Genomic DNA, 6,263 nt, shown 5'->3' on the forward strand with positions numbered 1-6,263 from the left:
CGTGCCCCCCACCCACCCACCCAGGAGTCTGCCCATCGAGGCCCAAATCTCGCTGCTGAAGGGGGCCACGCTGGGGATCTGCCAGATCCGCTTCAACACCGTCTTCAACGCCACCACCAAGGCGTGGGAGTGCGGCCAGCACTGCTACACCATCCGCGACGGCGCCCTGGGTAGGGACCCCCGGGGGGGGGGATTTGGGGACATCCCTGTGCCCCCCTTCCCCCCCCGGGGTCACTATGTCACCCCCCGTGTGCCCCCACACCCAGCTGGGTTCCAGCAGGTCTATCTGGAGCCGCTGCTCAAGTTCCACGAGAGCCTGAGGCGGCTGCGCCTGCACGAGGCCGAGTACGCCCTGCTGCAGGCCATGCTGCTCTTCTCCCCAGGTGGGCACCGCTCTGGGGGGGGGGCACAGGGGACAGCTGGGTGTCCCCACCCCCCCGGGGGTCTGACTCCCCCTGACCCCCCACAGACCACGCCGACATCGCCGAGCGCGACCGCATCGACCAGTTCCAGGAGAAGGTGGCCCTGACCCTCAAGAGCTACATCGACCACCGGCACCCCGAGGGCAGGTGGGGGCGCGGGGAGGGGGGGGCAGCGTCCCCTGAGGTGGGGGGGACAAGCCAGCAGGTTTGTGATGTGTCCCCCCCGCCCTGCTCAGGTTCCTGTATGCGAAGCTGCTGCTGCTGCTGACGGAGCTGCAGACGCTGAAGGTGGAGAACACGAGGCAGATCCTGCACATCCAGGACCTGTCGGCCATGACCCCCCTGCTCTCCGAGATCATCAGCTGACACTCCCCCACCCCCCCGCCCCGAGGTCCCCAAGGGCCACCACGGGGGACAGAGTAAAGCTCCTTTATTTATCCAGACCCCGGAGCCAGCCCGTGTGTGTCGCTGCAGGGGGGGGGGACACTGAGGCACAGGCGGGCTGGCACGGGGGGATGAACCCCCCCTGCCTTGGGGACCCTCAGCCCGCGGTGGCAGCGGGGACAGCGGGGCCCCCCAGCAGCCACCGCGCCCCCCCAGCGCTGTCACACGGCGTCCCCAGGCCGGGGTGTCCCTGCAGCCCCCCCGGGGCCAGGCCTGGAGCCTCCCTGAGCAGGACAGTGCCCCGTGCCCCCCGTGCCCCCCGTGCCCCCCGTGGCCTCAGCCCACGGTGACGCTGAAGCCGCAGTGGAATCGGTTCCTCCAGTGGTTCAGGAAGGCGCCCAGGGCCAGGGTGACGGGCAGGGGGGGCAACTTCTTCTCCAGCACCCCCCCCACGCTCCAATTGCTGTCCAGGAGCCCTGCAGGGGTTGGGGGTGAGGAGGGGGAGGACCAGGTGAGGGGGCACAGGGTGAGGGGCACAGCCTGGGGCTGGGGTGGGGGGGGCTTTGCCCACCTCTGAAGACGACGTTGGCGCGGGGCAGGTTGAGCTGGTACCCGAAGGCGAAGGTTGTCTCCTGCAGCCTCGTGTTGGCCTCCAGCTCCACCCCCACCTGCACCTTTTTTTTTTGGGGGGGGGGTCAGCGGGGTCAGGAGGGGCATGGGGACACCCTGGGGAGGGTGGTGGGGGGCCACCCACCTGCTCGTTGGCCCGGTGGTAGTAGCTGGCGTGGGCCCCCCCGTAGCCCACGTTCAGCGTCGTCACCCACTTGGGGGCTGCAACAGAAACACATGGCACGTGGTGGGGTGGGGGACACACAGAAGGGACAGGGGGTGCCCTCCCCACCCCCGGGGTGCCCCCTTACCCGTGTACTTGCCCGCCAGCGTGAGGATGGCCCCCTCCTCGCCGGGGCGCCGGTGGTACACGAGCTCCCCGCCCAGCACCAGGCGGGCCGTGACGCTCTGCAGGAAATGGGCCACCACGATCACTGCGGGGACAGCACGGGGACAGCCCGGGCTCAGCGGGGCGGGGGGGGGGCCCTCGGGGTGCCGGGGAAGGGGCAGGGGGAGCCCCCCCAGAGCTCACCGGAGCCGCCCAGCACGTCGGGGTTGCCCAGCGTGAGCGTGGCCGTGCAGTCGTCGCCGCGGTACTCGCCGTCGAACTGCCACGTCACAAACTTGGCCTGGTGGGTCTGCATGGGAAAGGGGGGGGACACAGCGTGGAGAGGGGCTGCTGGAGACCCCCCCCCCCCAGGTGGGGAGTGACCCCCAGGCTCACCTGGAACACGGCTTTGAGGCGCAGCCGCTCCCCCAGCAGATGAAGGGCCTGCGCGTTGAGGCTGCCGGCGCTGTCCATGTCCCCCACCAGGGTGGGGAACACCTGGGGACACCACGGGGTGGGGGGGGTCAGGGGGGACGGGGACATCCCCCCCCCCCTTAGGGCCTGGCTGGGAGGGAACATCCCCATCTGGGCTGGTGGCACCTCTTTGTCACCCAAACCAAAGACCAGGCGGGTCCTGGGGTCACTCGCCACTCTGAGGCCACCAATGACCCCAAAGCCACCAATGACCCCAAAGCCACCGATGACCCCAAAGCCACCCTGAGCCCACCTGTCACCCAAGACCCCCAGGGTCACCCAGGTTATGGGGGTCACCAACCACCCCGGGGTCACCTGGGGCCACCCCAAGCCACCAAGGACCCCAGGACCCCCCCCTGCCCCCCCGGTGCCACCCACGCTGTCACCTCGGTGGGGCTGAGCTGCCGGTCCCCCACGAAGGTGGCATTGAAGCGGTACCCGGAGGGGCCCAGGGTGCTCATGTGCACCGTGTGTGTCACCTGTGGGGACAGGAGGGTGTCAGGGGACAGCCCGGGGGAGGGGGGGTGTCACAGCCCCCCCCTCCACAGTCCCTGTGTCCCCCCCCTTCCTCTGACCTGGAAGTGGCTGCTCAGGGTCTTGGTGACGATCAGCTTCACCCCCTCCATCTGCGGCGGGAACACCTCTGGGGGGACAGGGCTGTCACCTCCCTGGGGACACGGCTGTCACCCCCCGGGGCAGGGCTGTCACCCCCCGGGGCACCCACAGCACCCCACCCGGACACAGCTGTCACCTCCCGGGGACACCCCGAGCCCCCCCTGGGGACACCGCAGCCCCCCGCGGGTCACAGCTGCCACCCCCCCGGTGTCCCTCCTCCCCGGTGCCCCCCCAGTCCCGGTGCCCCCCTCCCCCGCGCCCCCTCCCCGTTGGCTCGGGGCGCACCTTTGCAGAGTCTGTGGAGCTCATCGAAGCTGCCGGGGGTGCCGCGGGGCTCCCCCCGCCGCGGGGCCCGACCCTCCGCGTTGCCCATGGCCCCTACGGGCCCCCCCCGCCCGCCGCCATGGCGGCCGCGGGCGGCGCCGCCCGGAGCGGCTTCAGGGGGGCACCGGCGCCATCTTGGGCTCGGGCAGAGCGGGCCCCGCCATTGGCAGAGCGGGGGGAACGGCGCACCCGTGGAATGGGACCCCCCGCGGGACGCGCGGCCGTGCGTGGAGATGTTCCGGAGCTTCCGCGTTCCGGCCTAGCCCCCCCCCCACTCCCCCCGGCGTGTCACGAGTGTCCCCAATTCCTGCCTGTCCCCGCTCCCACCGCGTGTGCTGCTCCCGCTGTGTCCCCCCCGCGTCCCCTCCACGCATTCCGTGTCCCCCCCTCTCCTCCCCCTGCCTATCTGAACCCACCCCCTGTCCCAAAACCCACTGCTGTCCCAAAACCCACTCCTGTCCCATGTCACCCCCGCATCCCTGCTCCCCTCGTGTCCCCCTGTCCCCTCCCCACCTCCCCGTCCGCTCCTGGCCGTGTTCCGCCACGTCCCCTCCCCGCATCCCCTCCGCCACCAGCCCCACGCAGGACCTTCCCCGTGTCCCTGTCCCTTGTCCCCATCCCTGTCCCCTTTTCCCCCCCACCCCCGTCCCGGCAGGGCCCCTCGGTGCCCGGGGGGGGACTCCGCCCTCTTGTCGCCGGTGCCACCACCCGCCCTTTGTCCCCAGCGTGGGTGTCCCCGCTGTCCCCCCACGGGGGGATCGAGGGTCACTGACACGGTGGGCGCCGACCTTCGCCCCCCAGCCCAAACCCGCGGGGCCACCGCGTCCCTCCCCCGCCCCGCCCTGCCCTTGGGGACACGGGGACAGCCTCGGGGAGGGGGGGGACAGGGGACAAGGGGCCCCCCCGCAGTGCCCCCTCGGCCCCGCAGTGTTTGCCCAGCCCGGGGGGGCGGGGGCTGCGGGGGGATAAAAACGGGGCCCAGGGGCGACCCCCGGACTGAACCCGCACCTGAACAGGTGAGAGGGGCTGGGGGGGGGACGGCAGGGGGGTGTGGGGTTAGGAGTGGGGTGATATGGAGGTGGGGTGGGGTGATATGGGGGTGGGATCGGGACTGGAGGGGAGTTTCCAGCAGAAAATGGGGCTGGAGATGGGGGGGGGTGTGGGTCAGGAATGGGGTGGGATGGGGGAGCTGAAACCTCCCGTGGGGCCAGGCCGGGGTGGGCCAGGCCGGGGGGGTTTGGGGGCTCCTCCCCCACCACGTCCCAGCCCCGTCCCCCCCTCCCCAGCCATGAGAGCCCCCCTGGTCGCCGCCGCCCTGCTCCTGCTCTGTGCCCACCTCGGGGCCTGCCTGGTGCGCCGGGACGCCCCCGAGACCCCCGAGGAGGCCACCCCCGAGGCCACCCCCGACTTCTTCAGCCGCCACTTCCAGACCCTGAGCGACTTCTTCACCCAGGAGCTGCCCCAGAAGCTGCAGGCGGAGCAGCTGCGCAGCCAGGCCGAGTACGGGGGGTCCATCCCAAATATCCACCCCCAGGGCCCCATCCCAAACATCCACCCCCAGGACCCCATCCCAAATATCGACCCCCAGGACCCCATCCCAAATATCCACCCCCAGGGCCCCATCCCAAATATCCACCCCCAGGACCCCATCCCAAACATCCACCCCCAGGGCCCCATCCCAAATATCCACCCCCAGGACCCCATCCCAAATATCCATCCCCAGGGCCCCATCCCAAATATTCACCCCCAAATATCCATCCCCATCCCCAGGGCCCCATCTCAAATATCCACCCCCAGGACCGCCCTGATCACACTGCCCTGGGCATCAGGACCCCCCCTGCCCCCCCATTTCTGGGCATTGGATCCCCCTAAACCCCCTCTCCTGGACCCTGGGACCCCCTGGATCCCCATTCCTGCCCTTCCCAGCCCCCAGACTCCCCTTCCCTGGGGGAGTTGGGGGGCTCAGGACCCTCCTAGCCCTGCTCACAGCCTCCTGTCCCGCAGGCAGTACCTGGACAGGGCCAACAAGCAGCTGGCACCGTTGGCACAGGAGCTGAAGAGCAACGTCCTGGGGCTCTTCTCGTCCCTGCTGGACCTGGGCAAGAGCGAGGGGCAGCCCTGAGGGCTGAGACCACCAGGGACGGACCCCCAGGGACATCCCTGAGCCTGCTGTGGGACCCCCAACAAAACCCTGAGCTCATAAATGGTCCCCTCAAAAACATCCCTGAGCCCTTCGGGCAACGGACCCCCAATAAAACCCTGAGTCTGTTGGGGTGGGATTGGACCCCCCAATAAAACCCTGAGCCTGTTGTGGTGGGATTGGACCCCCAATAAAACCAGGGGGTCCCTGGTTCTGGGGTGGGGGGTCCCTGCTGCTGGGAGGGGCTGTCAGTGGGACTGGGGGGGGTCTCTGGTGATGGGGGGGGATGTCCTTGGGGCGGTGGGACCCCCCTCCGGGAGGGTATTTTTGGGGAGAGGGGGCACGACCCCACCTGAGCCCCCTCAAACTCCTCCGTGCCAGCACTAAACATGGCGGCGGCGGCGCCACGTCACGAACGTGCCCTCAGCCAACATGGCAGCATCTGCCCACCCGCGGCGCCTGGCACTCGGGAGAGGCTCCTTGGGCTGCAGGGGGATCCCTGATTCTGTAAGGGGGGTTTCTGTAGGGGTGGAGACGCTGTTGTGAGGGGAGGGGGGGGCACAAGGCCAGCAGAACCTCCACAACCCCGCCAGTACCAAACATGGCGGCGGCCATGCGTGCCCTTAGCCAAGATGGCGGTTCACGTCACTTCCGGCGGGGCGGGGCGCCATGGCGGCGCGGCCCGGCCATGGCGGCGGCGGAGGCGGCGGCGAGGCGGGCGGTGGCGGAGCTGCCGCTGCTCAAGGCGCCGGCGGGGCCGCGGGACCGCGAGGGATGGGCCGAGCGGCTGCGCGAGGAGTACCGGGCGCTCATACAGGTCGGCCGCGCGTCCCTCCCCACTTCTCCCCCCGTGTCCGCCACCTGCCCCCAATCTGGTGTCCCCTCCCCCCGGTTCCCGGTCCCGATCACTCGCGGTGCTCCCCCCCAGTGTCCCCCGCAGCACAACCCCCCTGTACCGCACCCTGTG

General features: G+C 70.5%; 3 protein-coding genes across 3 annotated transcripts; 2 read left to right on the plus strand and 1 right to left on the minus strand.

Moving 5' to 3' along the window:
• Positions 1–4: 4 nt before the first annotated feature.
• On the plus strand, positions 5–932 carry NR1I3 (nuclear receptor subfamily 1 group I member 3; the record flags this gene model as incomplete). Its single annotated transcript, XM_027911148.1, has 4 exons — positions 5–170; positions 267–383; positions 470–569; positions 659–932. Coding segments are annotated over 4 exons (513 nt in total), but the record flags the coding sequence as incomplete, so codon positions are not given.
• Positions 933–1,036: 104 nt separating this feature from the next.
• TOMM40L (translocase of outer mitochondrial membrane 40 like) lies at positions 1,037–3,368 on the minus strand. The gene is made up of 9 exons (XM_027911149.1): positions 3,118–3,368; positions 2,793–2,860; positions 2,604–2,696; positions 2,140–2,241; positions 1,948–2,053; positions 1,727–1,849; positions 1,561–1,637; positions 1,378–1,480; positions 1,037–1,282 (listed from the first exon to the last, which is right to left on the minus strand). The coding sequence occupies exons 1-9, from the start codon at positions 3,203–3,205 to the stop codon at positions 1,143–1,145; spliced, it is 900 nt and encodes a 299-aa protein (XP_027766950.1). The 5' UTR covers positions 3,206–3,368; the 3' UTR covers positions 1,037–1,142.
• Positions 3,369–4,038: 670 nt separating this feature from the next.
• On the plus strand, positions 4,039–5,420 carry LOC114073391 (apolipoprotein A-II-like). Its single transcript, XM_027911150.1, has 3 exons — positions 4,039–4,172; positions 4,443–4,656; positions 5,161–5,420. Exons 2-3 carry the CDS (start codon positions 4,445–4,447, stop codon positions 5,276–5,278), a joined length of 330 nt encoding a protein of 109 aa, XP_027766951.1. The 5' UTR covers positions 4,039–4,172; positions 4,443–4,444; the 3' UTR covers positions 5,279–5,420.
• Positions 5,421–6,263: the final 843 nt, after the last annotated feature.

The sequence above is a fragment of the Empidonax traillii genome, unplaced genomic scaffold (genome assembly GCF_003031625.1).
Source record: "Empidonax traillii isolate 1590-97213 ecotype Southwest subspecies unplaced genomic scaffold, ASM303162v1 scaffold6288:size6263, whole genome shotgun sequence".
Classification (NCBI taxonomy): Eukaryota; Metazoa; Chordata; class Aves; order Passeriformes; family Tyrannidae; genus Empidonax; species Empidonax traillii.